Raw genomic sequence first — 19,140 nt, 5'->3', positions numbered from 1 at the left:
ATGTGAGAATATATGAATAATGTCATTGCCAAAAATTTCTTAGGTAATGTAAAATTCTCATAGAAATGTTAGTTTCTTATAATTTTTTTATTTTTATTAATATGGATAAGTACAGGACAATATTTGTTTAAAGTTAACTATTAACATTTTGACATTGAACGCTCACACCTCTGACATCTATGGTGCTCGAACCCGAGTTCTCAAATAATAACAACAATTCATTTAATACGGAGACCACTTGATTCGTGCTTTTTTTTATAATTTTATATATTGATTATTTATCCGCTGAATATTTCTAAATTAGATTGGGTGGCCACTCAGCTTAGTCTAAATATAATTTTAGGAGTGTCATAAAGGTAAAACTAAAATATGCAAGGCAAAATTAAAAATAAAATTGGTGTTATAAAAAACAGTTGGTGAAATGCAAACACAAGGGTTTTATCCGCCATTTTTATTACATTCTTTAGTCTAGCTCATAATTTTAAACTCTAAAGGGGATGGGCTTGGATCCTCTTCAATTAGACGCCACGAAAAAGTGGTACCGAAGAATCCGAACCCATCTGCCCTACAGGCAACAACTCGAAAGTAGTAATAGCCTAAATTTATTCAAACCAAAATGACTTTAAAACCTTTAAATTTAATGTTTTGCTTTCTCCGTAGCTGTTGTAGCCATTGCTACTTTACTCGACATGGAATCCTCCAACAGTTGGTTTTGTGTAGAGAGTAAGGTGGACACCAGGGTCATGACAAACGCATGAAGAATTGTACATGATTGAGTTATTAATGCCTTGAACATTGCTGTTAATGAATGCGTTCATAGGCATTGTCTTGGATGAGTTGCTCTTGGCCTTCATCTTCCGATCACCTGCCTCGATGCTGTTGCTGTTTTCGAGACGAAAAGGAGTTCCCTGAGACCCATTTTTATGGTGGGATGATTGGTTTATCTCCATGAAAGCGCCTTTATTATCACCAGTAATTGTTAAGATCCTCATTCCTGCATCCTCGGAATCAGAAGAATACTTCTTGCCCTTTGCCTCACTTTCCTTGGATGCTGCTTTGCGAGTGCCACCAAATAGCCATCCCTTGGGCTTCTCGGTCGTCTTTTGCTCTGTCTCAGCATGAATCTTCTTGGGATCAATCTCAGCTTGAGCTTTCAACTGGAAAGGTGGGATAGTAAAAGGAGAAGGTGGACTACCGGTTGGCGGTTTGGTCATTGATGATTTAGGGCTAGGCATACGGGTCGTGGTGGTCACATAGGAGGCAGGCTTTTGGGTAGGGAAACTTGCCACTGATGTTGCAGTTGGAGCTCTCTTGGCAGGTGAAACTTTCTCCGTGTTATTAGTAACCACTGGCTTCGCTGCTGGAGAAGATGGCAAGGACGAAGTTGCTGCTGTTTTCGCGGGAGTAGTAGTTGGCACGGTCTTCACGGGGGAATTGGGGACCGAAGAAGTATCTGCATTGACCGGAACCGTAGGTTTTTTATCTGTAGGTGATGGAGGAACCGAAGAAACACTACCTGCAGGTGGTGGTGGAGCAGCGGCATTTGGTTGAGCTCGAGTTGGTGGCCTGAATGCAAGTCGAATAGTGTCTGATCGAGGCAGAGCTGGAGCTGGTTCAGGAGTTGAGGTTGGTGCTGGCCTTGTAATGGATACTAATCGAAACCAGGGCCGAGTTGGTGCCGGTTGGTTCGACATATCGCGGAGTGGTTCCAAACAATTTGAAGATCAAAAGCTGAAAACTAAATGCGCAAGAAACGATGGAATTAATGTCTAACCATGACATAGTTTATATAGTAGAAAGAAAATAAACTGATGCTGCACATTAACAGCTCAAAAGTAAACGCCTTACGATAGGAATCGAATGGTGTAATATACAAGATTAACTCTTCCTTTTTCCACCCAGGTCTGTATACAAGGTTCAGAATCCGCATGTTTGTCAACGTGCAATAAGGATTTTTGTACAGTCGTTTCAATGAACATTTAGCCACAGCCCAGAACAAAAGAAGCATTTCTTTTCGTTTTTGAATCCTCGGCCGACTGAAGTCGTTCTTTACAGAAATGGAAATCTTTCTTAATTTATTGTGCAAATTTCGAAGTAAAACCGACAGCGCACCACTTTCTCCAAACCACCGTTCCTTTTTCGTGGAACTTGTTCTTATGACGGCTTCGTACAAAAACTTGTTCAACGATTCACGTATTCCCTTAAATTTCATAAAGCAAACGGTGATATAGATTCTTACGAGAGAAACTTGATGCCGTTGCTGTCTGTTTCTTCTTTCTTAATTTGCCTGCTGATTTTGATGCTATCTGCTACGACTGGTTTACCTTTCTTTTGAAAAAATTATTATTTTTTTGATTCAAAAACTTCATAGTACATACATTTTTTTTTAATTAATCACTGATATCTGACTATTGATCGACTAATCCAGATTGAATACTGTAGAGGTAAGGATGACCCTCTCAACCTAATTTGCTCCATTCACAAACTCCAAGTTCGATAACCCATACATCTTTAATCCTATATTTTTATATAAACAAGTGAAGAATATTACTCTATGAAGTGGTTTGAGTTTAGCTCATAAAAACATTTACTTTCGAAACATCACGATCTTAACTTTGTTCCCTTTTGTCACAAAAGAGAAGAACCGAATTAACAGGTGGGACCCTAGAATATTGATCTCGTTTTCTTTTTATTAATTACCCCTCAAAGATTAATAGTTAATTTATTAGAGTTAACCAGTAATTTCACATGAAAAAGTTTGAAATAAGAAAATTGGTATCTGTAATCAGTACATAATTAATCCATGATGTGTTAGAGAAAAAAATAGTAATGGTGGACTAGTAGCATAGCATTGCTATTATGATGTCAAAATTCATAGTGTTATCGAGTAGAATAAAATTAAATTATATTTAAATTTATTATATATATAAAAGTTATTGGATTTAAATAAGAATGAACCGGTATAACTCTGTTTTGCTTTTGTTTGGCTCCAATAATTTACCTTTTCAGCAAGGAAAGTAGTACGATCTGAATTATATAAAGATGTAGGGGTACGTCGTGTGCGTGTACAATAGTACTCTTTTTATATTCCTCTCGTGTTCATCCCGACTGATGGCTATGAAAGCAGCCGATATGCTTTCCACGTTGTACAAATTCCGCTGTATTTGTGTCCATAGCATCAATCTAACCAGCAATTTATTATTACAATTAATAATAGGGACGAATCCATACGAGGAACGGTTGCTCCTTAAAATTGTTAAATATTATACATTTAAATATTTTTTACGTTTTTAATAATAATTTATTTTTACTTTTTTAAAAATTTATCTTTTAAAACATAATTTTACATTCGACTCTTATTGATAACCGAGGGTTTAAACCGTACATATCGTTTGAAGCTATTAGGGCCGCCTAACTAGGAATGGACATGAGATTTGAATCCGATCGGGTTGATTTTTTTTATAAAAAATTGGGTTCGGGTCGTTTTTTTTAAGATGATGTTTGGGTCGGGTCGGGTTGGGGTTTAGGGTGAAAATACCCGACCCGACTCGAAAAATATATAATTTTACCTTATATATTTAGTAATAATTACAATAATACCCCTCTATATATTATTTTTTTCAATTAAGTCATTATTTTTATTGAATAAAAATATTTTTTATTATTTCGGTCTGGTCGGTCGGATTTTTAAATTTATATATCGTTTCGGGTGAAAACTTATTTTGGTCGGATCGAGTCGGGTCTCGGGTGGAGGACTCCTTGTTCTCGAGTCAGGTCGGATGGACTAAAAAACTGACCCAACCCGACCCATGCCCAACCCTACGCCTAACCGATCAGTAAAATCTCGGAAGCACTAGGCCGTTTTCCATAATTCAAATCTGAAAGGGCCAAATGGATGGAGGATGAACTAAAGTAGGCAGTGGCAGGTCAAGAAACGGCCTATTTAGGCAAGCACGCGACACTAATTAAAATAATCTATGCTCCAATTAGTTGGTTCGTATTCGACATTTGTAATATTTACTCTAATTCGGCTTTTGTTTGGGTAAAACTTCAAGATATTGCCACATTACAAAACGATGTTCATCTCCTTTTACGTCTCATCTTATTTGGTCAATATATATATATATATATCTAAACTCTCGACTTAATTGACGTTATCAATCAATTGAGTGCTAATTCAGGTTAAAAATATTTTGTTTTAAAAAAAGGTATGTTGGTTAAAAAAACATGAGTGATTTTTGTTTTTCCAAAAAGAGAGAGAGGAAAAACTATGAAAAAATGTTGTTTAATTGAAGTTTATAAAAACGATCTTTTAAAAAATGGAAATGAAATTTTATAAGAAAATAAAAATGATTTTATTGTTTTCTCTAAGAAAATGTTTTAATAATTGAAATAAGTTGAAAACTAGTGTTATCTTAATTTAACAAATTAAGCATAATTCAAATCTACATAACGCAAAATGAAATCAATATTTTCTAAATATCAAATCTTTCACTTTCGTTTAAATCCTTAAAAAATAATAACTTTTATTTTTTATTACAAAAAATGGGTACAGAGATATTATTTGATTATTTAAAAAAACTTTTATTTTTATTTATCAAACATATGTTGTAGAACGTATTATTGAAAACAAAAATATTTTTTAAAAACAAAACAAAAAATATTAAAAAAAACTAAACATGTATTTCTTTATTGTTAAGGTATCAAGTAAAACGTTGACCTATTAAAATGAGGAAAAAGAAAAGAAAAACTAAACGAGTCTTAGTTTTTTTTTTAATTATTAATTTGCCAAGTAAAAGTTTGACCCATTACAATCGTAAATACAAATAGAATTTAGAGAGAATTTATTTACACAATGATTTAAAATAATTTATTTCTTTATGGAATGCAACTCAATAAAGAATGGGATGAAATTCGAATAATTTAAAATGTAAAATCTATATTAATAATCTCTTTATCAAATAATTAAATATTGTTTACCTTTTTTATATAGGTTACAATTAAATACTTATTAAAAACAAAATTCTTACTTTTTCCTCACTTAAACAAAAGTTACTAAAAAAGATAGAATTATGACATCCAATTTCATGAATCGGGCTTATATAATATGAGAACACAAAGTCATCAAGTTAATCCTTAAAATTTATGGCCTCAATTGGTTTGCTATTTTCTTATGGGAAAAATGGACCGTTACCTAAATAGACTAACTATTACGTATATTAAATATAGTTGTAGACGCACTTTTGACCGAAGCCTACATATACATGTATATATATATATATATGTAGTATTATTATTTTATTAACAAATATTTTTTTTATTTACAGGCCCAATACATCAAATAAAACGATCTAATAGTGGCTCATTTTCAGAAAAGCCCAAGACCCGTGACACCCCTAACCCAGATCAGCTAGGGTTTCCCAAACCCTAGTAGCTTCTCACCAACGCCGCATCTCCAAGCCTCACGTCTTTCTCTCCGAGTTTCACGGCCATACGTCTCGTCTCCATCAGCCCCGAAATATCCAACGCAAGGAACACCAACAACTCGCAATAAACAAGAGTCACAATTCGATTAGAACTCAAACTTTTCGGAACTAAAAATAGCTTTGTTTAGTATTATAAATAAGTTTGTAATCTCAGTCAACGGGGTACGAATTTCACACGATTTACACACAGAGATTACACACAAAAAGCACGCATAGAGAAATCAAAGTAAGAATACTCAAAGCTATTGTAAACGATTCGAAGCAATACAAGGTGAAAGCTTTTACCTTTCATGTTTTTCTTCACTTGCACGCGTCGTTACTCGCTTTTTTTTCTTTAAACCACAAAATACCATTTTGGCCGATGACAAAGGGGGGTGTTTTTCGAACTTTCATTCTTAGATCTACTCACCCCCGAGGTTTATTTGCAAAAATCACTCGATTTTTAAGCAATGGATGGAAAAAGCTCTCGAAAAAAAAATGTTTTGCTGGCGAGGCGACGCCACCACCGGATTCTGGAAACCCAAGCCCTCGTTCTTCATTATGAAGAACAATTGGGAGCAAATTGAAAAAGGGGCGCTTCGTGTGGAGAAGAAGAGAAAAGAAGGTTAAAAAAAATTGTTGGGCTTTATACCCAGCCCGTGCGGTGACCCGCGTGTCAACTCGACCCGAGGAAGGATCCACGTGTTTCTGTTAGTTAAAGGGTAAACCGCGATTTTGGTCCTCCATTGTTTTAATTCTCTCGTTTCGCCCCCTAAATCTATTTTAAGCCTCAATTTTCTTTGAAATTTACTCCGTAATTTTGTTTTTATTTTAATTTAATCCCCTATATATATATACATGTTTAATTATATTTTTTTGGTTTTATTCATTACTATTATTTTCATTAGTTTTATTACATATATATATTTCACCTTTTTTATATTAGTCTTATTATCGTTATTACTATTATATATATATATATATATATTTCATTCATATTTTTTTATTTATTTATTTTAGATATTGTATTTTATTATTTTGCATATATATATATATATATATTCTTTCCCTTTATCTATTTTATTAATATTAGTATATATATATATATATTATTTTGTTTATCTTATATCTATTTTTTTGTATACTTATCTTATATCTAATTTTTTTCTCTTGCATTTATTTATTTATTTACTATGTATATATTATTTTCACTATTATTTTCATGTATTTTATTTATTTTATTTATTTTTCTTGACTCTATTTATTTTTTTATGTTTTTTTATTTTATTTATTTATTTTTCTTTTTGTTTCTTTATTTTTATTTTGTTTATTTTATTTACTTGTTATCTTTATTTTATTATTATTATTTTCTTTGTCTTTATTTTATTCGTTTTATTTTATCTTTTTTATTTCATCTGTTTTCTATTTTGTTAGTTTTTATTACCTTTTTTTAATCTAAAACATTTCCTGACTTTTTAAGAGTACGTTTTTAAATCAATCAATTGTAAGTAATTGGGATCGATATTTTACCTTTTAATTTAAATTTACAACTTTCTTAATCTAAGATAACTGGAAATTACATAGTACTGAAAGGGAAGTTAAAGGGTGCTAACCCTTCCTTGACTGTAACCGACTCCCGAATCCGACATATCACTGGCAAGATGCAGATCATGTAAGAAATAAGGTACCCAATCTACCCATATATTTTAAAATAAAAGATCAATGACGACTCCAAATCATTTTCCCTAAAGTCGAAGCTCAATTTCGGGTTCACCCGAAAGACGGTTCCGACAATAATTTTTCCTTTTAATCTTCTACTTAGTTGACTTTATTGTATTTTAATGAGTTTGAATTAACGCAAATCATTAATGTAGGTCATGAAATCACTTTTTTTCATCCTCCTCTCTCTTTTTCTTCTTATTCTTTACCACTTATGATAATTTTATTTATTAATCCAATTTTTATTCTTTAATTTTATTGAACCGGCGACGACACTGATTTTTATGCTAGTTGCTGCCCGTCAGTTGTCTTTTGTTTTGTTTTTAGTTTTTTAATAAGAATATTTATGTCTTTGTGATATGTTCTCTGCCTTTATGATATGTTTATCTATGAATTTGTGACACATTTTTTTTTGTAACTTATGATTTTTTTGCCATTTTTTCTCTTTTTTCTCGGGGTTGGATTTGAAATCGCCACAACTGATCAAGACGGTGCTTATTTGTTATCATGTTGATCTTCTCTGCTTTGGAACATCGGATTGATTTGGATACACATTTTGCTTTTGTAGAAAGTTTTTTCACGTCGTTTGACTAAGATTTGCGATTTGTCGCTTGTCTTCAATAACTTCATCCCTTTTGGTGTTCGTTGTCGATGCAATCAAATTTATTTGTATATTTATTTTGTTCAAACATTGGTTAGAATTTTTTTAATCTTTTCTTTTTTGGTCATTGTGTGATCGAGGTGATTAATTTTGTGTCAATAGTTATAGGAAAATGTCTTAATTATAATTTAGTTTATGTTTATGCTTATAAATCTTCATTGTAATTCTGAATATTTTATTTTTTTAATAAAATTAACGGATTACTATAAAAAAGAATTATTGTAGGTCATGTTAATTAAAAATCTAATGTCGGTCTAGTCAATCCCCGACTAGCTAGCTCCAACCACAAACCTAAACATTTATCGTACACAAGTATAATAACCTTGTTCTTTTTACAGTTCAATTATACAAAAAAAAAATTGTAATTACGTCATATTACTTTAAAATAAAATAAATTATATGTAAAATGACTTCCATGAATAAATAGATAGAATATAGGTAGGATTGTTTTATTTACTCCCTGTGATATCACTACACTCTATTTTTTCCATTTTTAGTGAATATATGAAATTAAATTTTGTTATTAATTATTGCATTCTGAATAAGTTATAGATTTAGTTTATTTTATCCAATTTTACCCTTTTAAATTTTATAATTTAAGGGTAAACCATAAAAATAGTCCCCAAACTTTTAGGGTACTTGCATTTTGGTCACCCAACTTTTAATACTTACAATACATTCACTGAACTTTTAGTTCGTTTTTAGTAAGGTCTCTGTCGTTACCTTCCGTTAGTTAGGGCTGACGTGGAACTTAACCCCGTTAACTTTTATGACGTGGCAATAACAACTCTTTCTTATTCTTTTTCTTCTTTTTCCTCCTCCTCATTCATTCCTTCACTTCTTCTTCTTCTTCTTAGTTAGAAGAGACTTGTCCCTGTCGAACTCAAACAAAAGCCCTTGTTGCATAATATTCTGCATCACCAAAAACCCCATTTCTTTGCCAACCGGCTGCACCGCCAAGCACTTGATCCCTTCCTCTGTGTCGATGAAATAATTCCTCAGCGGTAGCTTTAACATGGACCCTCCATTAAGTTCCAAACTCAGCCTCGACAGCTTCGACCTTGGTTCACTTTTTACATTGAAACACAAGTCGAAACCCGGTGTTGCCCCTCTCGGACTCGGTAGCTTCACTCTTCGTTTAATCACTACTAATATCTTAACATAGGCTGCTCCTGGCACAAATGTTAAAGTGCCCGAGTCCACGATGTTGTCGCTGTTTCCCAGCTCGTCGATGGACCAAACGGAAGAATCGATCCGCAGTTTGGCCCTGTTGATTTCCACGCTTTTGATCTCAATGTAGTAAAATGTGGGAGACAAGGAGTTGGTGAGTTATGGGGTGAAGCTCATTTTGGGTTACTTGAAACTATGTTTTGTTCATCACCGATGATGAGATAACTCGTCGAAGGTGGAGATAAGGTGTAGTCCATGAGGCAATACGAGAACTTGTCGTTGAAACAATGGCTAAGTTGAGAAGCGAAGAAAATAAAGCCACAACCTAATCCCATCACTCCATGAGCGACATTGAATCTGGTGCCAGAGATAATTGGACCGGAGATCTAGAACCCACACCCAAATGAGAGCTGCTCAAGCTTGGCTTCTTTACTGCAACTAGTGTTTAATGTGGTCGTGTCCTTAGAGAAGAAGCAGCTGGTCATGGTGTCATCGGAGTAAGAATATTGGTAACGATAGTGGCTGAGGAGTCGGGAATGATTGCAGGGGTTAGGGTCGGGGTGGGGGACGAGGCGACACGTGAAGTTAGTGAGGGAGAAAGAAAAGGAGTGACTGACCAAAAATATCGAACCCAGAGAATGGATGGAGGAGGAAGAGGAGGAAGAAGAAAGAATGAAGAAAAATAAGTAAGATAAAGCTGTTATTGCCACATCAGAAAAGTTAACGAGGTTAAGTGCCATGTCAGCCCTAATTAATGAAAGGTAACGGCAGTGATCTTATTGAAAATAAATTAAAAGTTTGATTACTGAGTTGTAAATTTTAAATGTTGAGTGACCAAAATGCAAGCGCCCTAAAAGTGTGGGGACTATTTTGAAGTTTACCCATAATTTAATTGTATTATATAATTTATTCTTGATTTTTAATGTATCAAATACAGAAAAATGAGACGTCTAATTTATAAATTGATTAATAAAATCGTTGTCCTATTTATAGGGATGTATTCGATATGATTTGGTTATTTTTTAATAAAATATGAATCGAATTGCATTTTACGGATTTTTAAAAACTTGGAAACAAAAAATGAAACCAAATAGAATAAAAACTGTGATTTTCGGTTCGATTTGATTTTGCGATTTTTGATTATTCACAATTTTCAAACTCAACATCCTAAAAATCAAATTTAAATTTTAAATCAAATATATATATATATATAAAGTATTATTAATTTTAAAATTTTATTTATTTAAATTTCATGTAAATAAATGAATAAGTAATTAATTGTATGTTAGAGATAGTATTCACGCATAAAAATGCTGTCCGCATGTGGCAAAACAGTAACCAAAAACAGCCAAATTAAAGTAGGAAAATTGAGGTTGACATTTCATCCCAAATTTTCAATAAAGGCAGAAGTTTGAAATTGAAGCTTTCTTGGACTAAAAGAAAGAAATAATTTGCTTACTTTAAACTTTTATTTTTAATCATCAAAGTTACTCTTTTCTAAAGCTGTCTTTTTTTCTACTAGAATGATGATTTTCCCATTCCACTTAAAAATAATACCATTTTTCCTCGTAAAATATTAGATGCAATGATTAGGGATGGCAAACGGGCGAATTGAATGTGGATATCTCCTCCCACATCCCTATACCTACTTAATATTTTTTAATCCACCATCCGCCCACCACCCATGATAGGTACAAATTTTCAAATCCACACCCGCCCACGTGGGTACATTTTCAAATCTATCCCCACACCCACAGGCGACATACCCATCTAGACGCGCCTGACAGCAAACTAATGGGATGTTGGAGTTGGTTCCCAGACAGTTCGTGATGGGTAGCAGCGCATGCTTCAATTTGTCAGAGGAGTGACTCTACGAATGTTATGGAGACAGATTGTAGGGAGCATGTAGTCGCAGAGTTGGATTGTTGTGTTGCTTTCGATGTTAATGCTCATAGTGTGCCTAATATGGATTTTGAGGGGCTAAAGAACATGGAAACGACTACTTTTGATGTTAATGCTTATAGTACGGCTAATTTGTATTTGGATGGGCAACATAGGCTAAAGAACATGGAAAGTGACGTGGTTAGTGAGATTATGAGTTTAATCAAATAGCCGAATATTTCCCTAATTAAATACCAGATTGAAGACTAAATATCCTTAATATTTGGTTAAATTATATGTTATATATTATATAATATTAAAATTTATAAATTAGTCTCTAAAATTACACCTAAATTCATAATGGTCCAAAATTTAATAGATATTTAGTTGGGCGGGCGGATGCGGGGCGGGTAATATCTCAAACCCATTACCCGCCCACCACCCACGACGAGTACCACTTTATAAATCCACACCCGCCCACTACCCGCTAAAATTATACCCATCCCCGCTCCAATTAGAGCGGATGCGATGCGGAATCCATGAAATTGTACCCGTTTGCCATCCCTAGCTTTGTTCCTTAAAATTTATATAGTTTATCGATTTGATTCTTATCTCAAACGATTCAATAAATGGAACCCTTAATATTTAAAAAATTACATCATTTTAATCTTTATTATTCTCTTAAATTGTTTGTTCTTCAAAAAAATGATATAATAGCAATTTAACGATAACCTTAGTTATAAAAAAACATTGATTTCCCTAGAGGTCTTTGGTTCAAGCATCGACATCTACATGATGCGAGTACAAAATGTTATTATACCAAATTATATTAGGTGTTTATTTTAATTTGAACGATTGAGTAACTTAATTGTAATAATATTTTAATTAAGTATCATGTTTATAACTTTTAGAAAAAGATGATATAATTGTTACTAGATCCATAATTAAATGACCTTAAATATAATTTACCCTTATTCTTATTCCGCGTAATAGGGAAGTTGATCTAAAATTAGGATGAAATAAAAATATAAAGTATGATTAATTGATTATGGCCGACGTAACAAGCCTTTGAAAATATAGAAGGAATAATTAAAAGACTCAATTGGCCACTTGTCTCATCCACGTTTCAAAGTCATTGCTCTTCAACCGTGGAAATTCAACGGCACAGCGCTTGCCATTTTGTTTACAGTTCAAGCTTTTGCTCAAGTATATGGTCTAATTAGTGACATTCAAAAATAATATTTAATCTATTTACGTTTGTCTTGTTTTGTTTTTTATTCAATTAATCTAACAAAAATTAATTTAATTTAAACTAATAATAAAATAAAATTTTAAGAGATTAAATCCTATTTTTTTATTATTTTAACATGTCACATTATCTCTTTAATATACTAATGATATTGTACTCAATTTTATGTTAACAATGTTTAGACGGTTCGTCTCTATTTCGACTTTGTTAGATTGTCCGTTTAAAATAATCATTTTAATATAATTTAACAACTATTCATAAATTTTACCTATAAAATTAATGATAAATATTAATGTATAACGTTATTTTTTAATACAAATATTTAAATTTAAATTTTATAAGTATAAAAATTAAATCTCAAATTCCATTCAACTACAAACACTGACTATATATATTCTGATCAATATTTTAATCAGTCATGTGGTATAATTCGCAAATATATATATATATATAATTGCAAATAAAATATTATTTTATTTAACTTTGATATATATTTTTTATTTATTTGGTCAAGAACAAATACCAACTTTGTAAGTCATACATATTGACTTATGAAATATAATGATTTACTTCGATGGTTGGAAATCTCGAAAGATAAAATGAAAAAGAGAAAGAGTAAGAGTAAGCATATTTGGTTGACTGATTAAATTATTTAATTTAATTTCTTTACAATTTTTAGATTATAAATTCTAGATTTATTATGAATATTTTTCTTTATTTTTAGAATCTTCTTTTTATATCTTCTCTAGATAAAATTAAAATAAAATTTAAACTTTTTAAAAAGAAGAAAAAAGGTATAAAAAAAAGAAAGAAAATGAATTTAAGATACATTTATCATTCTCTCAGATCAGCTACTAATCATCGCCTTGGTAAGCTATTGCCTCATCAACTAGTTAATAAGATGCGAGCCCCGCCTCATCAACTTGTTCATGTTCGTTCATTTAATAAATAAATGAACATAAACGTTGGAGACCCTACCTTCCATTTTTCTTTCATGAAAAATAGTCGACAATGCAAATCAACCAAATCTACAGTGATAAATAGCGTAAGAGCTGATTAGCAGTGATAAAATGTTTGAAGATATTAGATATTTCGATCGATCTTTTAAAGATATTAAATGATTCACACGACTTTAATTTAACGCTATAACATTTATCTTAGTGGTCCATGATTACATATGAACAATCATTTTCCACTACGTTATTCTAATAAATTCGCCGGCTAAAAGTTTTGTGACATCAATGTCAGACTTTAGTGAGATTTGTTAATAATGATCCTTTCCATTGGCAGAGTAGAAAATTTAACAGCATGAAGATTTCGAACGGTACAAATTAGACTACAAGACACATAAATCCAAAATCCCTCTGATGCTACATATCTAACTGATATTATTGCTAAACCACCATTCAAAATTTTAACGTACCTAAAGTCTACTCCACAACTAAAGGTCACACAAGAACCATGAAAATAAAAATTCATTGTCATAGTGTATTTTCTACTTATTAATGGGTTCTTCCTGAAAAATCCATTACTTCCGCTATTACACTCTTTTTCAAAAATTGCATAGAAACCTTTGTTTTGTTTTTTTGGCAAATTTTATATATTTTTCTCTTTACTGATGCTCATATACTTCCGATTGTTACCTTTATCTTCCCAATCTATTTCTGGAAATAAGTATGATGTTTTCTTGAGTTTTAGATATGAAGATACAGTAACTTTACATATCAACTATTAAGCTAAATAAAACAGAGAAAGATGAAAACATACTTGTAAAATTTTAGATTGCACTATAATATAACTTGTTATGAAGCTTTCACCGATCGTCTTCACTCTCCAATGAACACTAGAGTTTGGGAAAAAAGGGGGAAAATGATTATAAGTGCGAGGTGCCTCATGAGTTAACATATTGGATTTAATCTCTAAATAAAATTGGGTTAATTATGGAGTTGATTATCAGAATATCAGATTAATTAATATTTTTAAGATACTTAAAAATTGGTCACCAAAATTGATTTAAGAAGATTGGGTTAAACATAAATGAACGAACATAACCGAACGAACATAAACGAACATAACCGAACGTTCACGAATGTAAATGAACGAACGAGACATATGTTCATGTTCGTTCATTTAATTAAATGAACATAAAATCTTGTTCATGTTCGTTCATTTAATAAATAAACGCATATAAACGAACTTCCTGCCGCACGGTTCATGAACGGTTCGTTGAACGTTCAGTTCATTTATAGGCCTAGTCAGGTTGTTACTCCTTACTCACCCACTTTGATCATAGTTTTCCAATTGGGATTCTTTCAGAAATTCTGTATTGAAAGTAGTCCCCTATGGCTTAATCGGGGAAGTTTCAATGCTTTTTTCTTGATCCTTTGTAAGCATAACTATCAATTAGCCTCGTGCCTACCCTCACTTTAACCCTAAGTCGATGTGGTCTAAGAGTTGCTATTATTGTTGTATTTTATATATTGTAAATATGCATGTATATGCTTACTTTATTTCCAATATATAATGAATAAATAGAGATACAAGAGGTTTGAGAAATCAATCATTTTAAATTAAATGAGAAAAATGAGAAATTTTAAATTAATAAATAAGTTAAATCTAATCAAAAGAAAAAGAAAAATATATTAATCCTTATTTATTAATTTCAGTAATTATAACCTCGCATATAAACAACAATAACATAGCTACTCAAATTCAAAAAATTCAAAAAGTAATGAATCTGTATTTTTTTATTTAGAAAAATAAAAATAAAACCATGTTCTTATATTAAACTCATATCAATTTTATCATTATCTAAAAGGCGAAAGAGAACAGTCTGAGTTCTTGAAGATAATTTTGTGATGAGAGGATTAGCCAGTTTTGGTATGGCACTCACAAGAATGTTACCTTGATGAGGAGTTCATTAGATGGTTGTTACCCTAGTTTTTCGATGAGCTTTATTAATAAAACTCTTTTTTTATCATTAATATCTTTCAATAGATATCAGGGTTACCTTGGGGTTCCCTTGCTGAACAGCAGAGTTACCAAGGCTACCTATTCTTATCTTCTTGAGCAAATGAATAAAAGATTATCAGGGTGGGCGGCGAAGACTCTTTCTCTTGCAGGACGCATTACGCTTGCGAAAGCTGTTTTGTGAGCTATTACGGGGTATGTTATGCAGTCTGCTTGGGTTCCTAAAGGCTTATGCGAGGAGATAGAAAAATTAATTCGTCGTTTTATTTGGGGAACAAGTAGCGGTAATAATCATATCTCCCTTGTGAATTGGATTTAATGAGAAAGTCGACCAAGGAAGGAGGTATGGGAATTTCTAATTTATTCTATCAGAATAAGGCTTATTTAATGAAGATTGGGTTCCAATCGGTGACCAGACCAGAAAAATTATGGGTGAAAATTATGCGTAACAAGTACAAATGGGAGGGTTCTTTGCCTATCACCCTTAACGTTTCAAATGGGTCTAGGTTGTGGAAGGGTCTCAAGTCTATTTGGTATGACTTCAACGAGTGTATTTCGTGGAATATTCGAGATGGGCAGATCACGGACTTTTGGTATGATCACTGGCTTGCTAAGGAGGAACGTCTGGTATTCTCCCATAAAGGTAACACCTCTCCAGCCCCAACCCCTGTCATCGCCATGGTTACTCCCTCTGGGTCGTGGAATTGGTCAATTCTTATATTCTAACCGATCACATCCTCCAGAGTATTGCTGCTGTTCGCCCCCTTGTGCTTGATATGGAAATTAGAAGTACCCCAAAGAGTGAGATTGTTTCTTTGGACGGTAGTTCATGATCGCCTCCTCACTAATGTTGAGTGAATGAGGAGACATTTAAATGTTTGCCAGATTTGTAATGGAGGAGCTGAAGATCTTGATCACGTTTTACGTCGTTGCAAACTAGCAAAATCAGTTTGGCCGAAATTGGTTAGAGATGGTATGATTGATGATTTCCTCGCACTCCCGTTTCATGCTTGGTTGGAGTAGAACTTGAGGAATCGCTCAGGTTTTATTAATCCTGACAATGCAGGACCAATTTACTTTGCTGTAGCCTGCTGGTTTTTATGGAAGCACAGATGCAGCGTGCTTTTGGGCCCGGATTATGTGGAAAGAAAATATTTTTCTGGTTCGCTGTAACCAGTTTGCAGCCGATATTCTGAGTGCTAACGAGATGAGGAGAAGTTTGATCAAGGTAGACACTGAACTGCCTCCTCGGTGCCGTAAATCAGGGAGATGGCTCGGCTGCTGCAGGTGGAGTTCTTCGAAACCATAATGGTGATTGGATTGTTGAATTTTCCCGAAGCTTAGGGAAGTGTTCGGTTCTCATAGCTGAATTATTGGGAGCTCATCATGCCCTTGTTCATGCTTGGAGACTTGGGTTCAAATTGGTGGTAATTGAAACGGATAATACAAAGGTTGCTGATATTTATAATAACCTTTTCGATGCTCTCACCGGTAATACTCTGGTGGATGCATTGAAGGAGCTACGGGATCGGGATTGGATCAGAAGAATGGTTCGGGTTAAGCGTGGCGTCGCAGACAAGCTGGCTTCAATCAGCAGAGGGCATCCCATTGGATCTATAGTACTTACCGAGCCCCCCATGGAAGTTACCGACTTGCTGATGAAGGACCTAGGCATTTCCAGCTAATCCTCACTGCTGCTTTGTTTTAAATCAAAAAAATTATCTTTCAATAGATTCAAAAACATAAAATTATTTAGTATTAATATATATTTTTAAAATTCTCTAACAAGATTAAAATAAAGACACCTATTCTTCTAAAATATTATATAAATTAAAAATAAATTAAAAATGTATAGAAAATATGACAACAATATAAAAAAAAACCTCAAATAGGAAAGAAATATTTTATCGCTTAAACACCGTCTCTCTCCAATTGCTGCGGTTTTGGATTTTGACCCATCAAACTTGCCGGTTAGTGGCCGCTTCTTGCCCAATTTTTTATATTTAATTCATCCGTCACACAGACACTATATCTACCTAATCTTTAATCTTTTATTCCATTCCTTCACGGTTCTTCCACCCAAACAAGAATTTCTCTCAATTCTTCATATTTCCTTATTCTCTATTTTTTTTCATTACCCAGGAAAAATGTTTTACTTTCCAGTTGCAAGAAAAGTCGCCTTTAAAAGTCTATTCCTTTAGTGTTAATTTTTCTCTCTTTCTATCTGGATTCTGACAAACCATGACAATTCTTTATAACCCATTTTTCCTCTTGTTTATAACTTTCATTGTCATGTTCCTTTTCCGGGTTGTTTTGATCAAGACCGGACTGATTTATATTGTCAAGAAAAAATGGCGTTTACTCGAAGATTGCTTCCATGTCTACCAGTTGTTCAAAGTCCCCAGATTCAGCGAAAGCATGCAAATGAACCATCTCTATCACAAAGTTTGGGTTTATCTTAATTCTCTCACTTCCGTTGAAGATTCCGATTTCACTAACCTCTTCACCGGCAAAAAACCAAATGAAATCGTTCTCCGCCTCGACCCCAACCAAATCATCGAAGACGATTTTCTGGGTGCCAAGATTTTTTGGATTAACGAAGACAACAATTTGGTGTTGAAGATTCGAAAAGCCGATAAACAAAGAGTTCTACGGCCGTACCTTCAACATATCCACTCAGTTTCCGATGATTTGGAAGACCAGAAACGAGATTTGAAGCTTTACATGAACGTCGTCGACAATCAAAAGGGATGGTGGAGATCCGTTCTGTTCACGCATCCTTCAACGTTTGAAACGATAGTCATGGAATCCGACCTTAAGAACAAAGTCAAATCCGATCTCGAGTCTTTCCTCAAAGCAAAACAGTATTATCATAGACTGGGTCGTGTTTGGAAACGGAGCTATCTTCTTTACGGCCCTTCAGGTACCGGAAAATCAAGTTTTATAGCAGCTTTGGCTAATTTCTTGAGTTACGATGTTTACGACATCGATTTGTCCAAAGTTCCCGATGACTCCGTCCTTAAACTTCTTTTGTTGCAAAGCACGGCCAAATCCGTGATCGTCATCGAGGACCTTGACCGGTACTTGTCCGAAAAGCCAACGGCGGTGAGTTTGACGGGACTTTTAAATTTCATGGACGGGATTTTAACATCCAGCTGCGGCGAAGAAAGAGTCATGGTGTTCACAATGAACGGCAAAGATCACGTTGACCCGGCAATTCTCCGACCCGGAAGGATTGATGTTCATATACGTTTTCCTTTATGCGATTTCACGGCATTTAAAACGCTGGCCAATAATTATCTGGGCCTCAAGGATCACAAGCTATTCCCGCAGGTAGAGGAGATTTTCCAAAAGGGGTCGAGTTTAAGCCCGGCCGAGATAGGCGAGTTAATGATAGCGAACAGGAATTCGCCGAGCCGGGCTTTGAAATCCGTAATCAGTGCTTTACAAACGGAGGGCGATGGACGGTCGAGTAAAGCGTTAGATGAAGGTGGCGAACCGAGCGGAGTATTTGGCAAGGAAGGAGCAATTGCGGTTAAGGAATTTAAGAAATTGTATGGGTTGTTGAGGGTGAAAAGCAGTAGAAAATCTCAGTCGTTGGATCTAAGCAGTGATCCAAAGGAGGGTGAATAATGATGAATCCTCATCAGCTTTGTTGTTCTACTTTTATTTGATTTCGTTTTTTTAATAGCAAAATTAGAATTCGAAAACATTTTCAACTTAGGTTGTTACTGTTCATCATAGTATTAGATTGATGATTGTTTTATGTTTGATTTAGTTATATATATGTCGAATCATTGTAATAGTATTAGGGTGTTGAAGCAGTGGCCGATCAAAACCTACTTTTGAGAATGTTCCCATATATATTATTAATACAAAATTAATCGAATTTTTTTTTTTTGAAAAAAGTAGAAATAAAATTTTAGATTAAACACTAATAATAAAATAAATAATTGATGGGAAAATTTTTGAATTTTATGGTATACAGAAACTCGCACTCAACCTTCGACGGACTGTGTTGAAGC

The 19,140-nt window shown here is 33.5% G+C and overlaps 2 protein-coding genes and 1 pseudogene across 2 annotated transcripts; 1 reads left to right on the top strand and 2 right to left on the bottom strand.

Moving 5' to 3' along the window:
• Positions 1 to 451: 451 nt before the first annotated feature.
• On the bottom strand, positions 452 to 1,737 carry LOC120186227 (proteoglycan 4-like). Its single transcript, XM_039190217.1, has 2 exons — positions 1,517 to 1,737; positions 452 to 1,483 (listed from the first exon to the last, which is right to left on the bottom strand). Exons 1-2 carry the CDS (start codon positions 1,692 to 1,694, stop codon positions 681 to 683), a joined length of 981 nt encoding a protein of 326 aa, XP_039046148.1. The 5' UTR covers positions 1,695 to 1,737; the 3' UTR covers positions 452 to 680.
• Positions 1,738 to 8,679: 6,942 nt separating this feature from the next.
• LOC120186322 lies at positions 8,680 to 9,755 on the bottom strand (annotated as a pseudogene).
• A 7,401-nt stretch (positions 9,756 to 17,156) lies between these two features.
• LOC120186361 (AAA-ATPase At2g46620-like) lies at positions 17,157 to 18,825 on the top strand. Its single transcript, XM_039190315.1, has one exon. The coding sequence runs from the start codon at positions 17,357 to 17,359 to the stop codon at positions 18,746 to 18,748; it is 1,392 nt and encodes a 463-aa protein (XP_039046246.1). The 5' UTR covers positions 17,157 to 17,356; the 3' UTR covers positions 18,749 to 18,825.
• The last annotated feature ends 315 nt before the right edge of the window (positions 18,826 to 19,140 follow it).

This window comes from Hibiscus syriacus, unplaced genomic scaffold, assembly GCF_006381635.1.
Source record: "Hibiscus syriacus cultivar Baekdansim isolate YM2019G1 unplaced genomic scaffold, ASM638163v2 tig00113337_pilon, whole genome shotgun sequence".
Taxonomy (NCBI): Eukaryota; Viridiplantae; Streptophyta; class Magnoliopsida; order Malvales; family Malvaceae; genus Hibiscus; species Hibiscus syriacus.
The sequence above is the reverse complement of the archived record's forward strand: the minus strand, read 5'-3'. Positions and strand labels throughout refer to the sequence as shown.

Coding starts and splice junctions, on each gene's coding strand:
- LOC120186227 (XM_039190217.1), bottom strand. CDS start 1,694: ATGTCGAACCAACCGGCACCAACTCGGCCCTGGTTTCGATTAGTATCC. Junction 1,484..1,516: donor TGCTCCACCACCACCTGCAG/GTAGTGTTTCTT, acceptor CATCACCTACAG/ATAAAAAACCTACGGTTCCG.
- LOC120186361 (XM_039190315.1), top strand. CDS start 17,357: ATGACAATTCTTTATAACCCATTTTTCCTCTTGTTTATAACTTTCATT.